At 54.1% G+C, this 824-nt stretch overlaps 1 protein-coding gene across 1 annotated transcript; it reads left to right on the plus strand.

Annotated features, from left to right (window-relative positions):
• Positions 1 to 25: 25 nt before the first annotated feature.
• Positions 26 to 817, plus strand: LOC133222208 (olfactory receptor 14C36-like; the record flags this gene model as incomplete). The annotated part of the gene is made up of 1 exon (XM_061371709.1): positions 26 to 817. A coding segment is annotated over exon 1 (636 nt), but the record flags the coding sequence as incomplete, so codon positions are not given.
• Positions 818 to 824: the final 7 nt, after the last annotated feature.

The following is an 824-nucleotide window of genomic DNA, read 5'->3' on the forward strand; positions in this document are numbered from 1 at the left end:
GCAAACAAACCGACCAGCCTCAGAGACAATCATGACCAAGTCACACTGAGCCTCTCATCTGCAGCCTGAAATTGTTCAGTCGTGAGTGTGTAAATTGAACTTCTGTATCTGACATCCCCCCTGTCCTAACCTGTACCTGCCTTTTTCTCCTCTGACAGTGCCCCATGCCCAGAGGCAGCAGATGTCCAACGGCAGCTCCATCACCCACTTCCTCCTCCTGCCATTCACAGCCACACGGGAGCTGCAGCTCTGCCACTTCTGGCTCTTCCTGGGCATCTTCCTGGCTGCAGTCGTGGGCAACAGCCTCATCATCACCAGCACAGCCTGCGACCAGCACCTCCACACCCCCATGTACTTCTTCCTCCTCAACCTCTCCCTGCTGGACCTGGGCTGCATCTCTACCACTGTCCCCAAATCCATGGCCATTTCCCACACAGGTTGTGCTGCACAGGTCTTTTTCTTTGTCTTCTTCTTTTCATCAGAGTATTTTCTCCCCAATGTCATGTCCTACGACTGCTATGTGGCCATCTGCAAGCCCCTGCACTACGGGACCCTCCTGGGCAGCAGAGCTTGTGTCCACATGGCAGCAGCTGCCTGGGGCACTGGGTTTCTCAATGCTCTAGTGAACACAGCCAATGCGTTTTCACTACCCCTCTGCCAAGGCAATGCTGTGGAGCAGTTCTTCTGTGAAATCCCCCAGATCCTCAAGCTCTCCTGCTCACATTCCTACCTCAGGGAAGTTGGGCTTCTTGTGGTTGCTGCTCTGATTGCTATTGGCTGTTTTGTTTTCATTGTGGGGTCCTATGCGCAGGTCTTCAGGGCCG

The sequence above is a fragment of the Neopsephotus bourkii genome, unplaced genomic scaffold (assembly GCF_033783945.1).
Source record: "Neopsephotus bourkii isolate Nb327-2 ecotype Australia unplaced genomic scaffold, CSIRO-AGI_Nbou_v1 NB_1576, whole genome shotgun sequence".
Lineage (NCBI taxonomy): Eukaryota > Metazoa > Chordata > Aves > Psittaciformes > Psittacidae > Neopsephotus > Neopsephotus bourkii.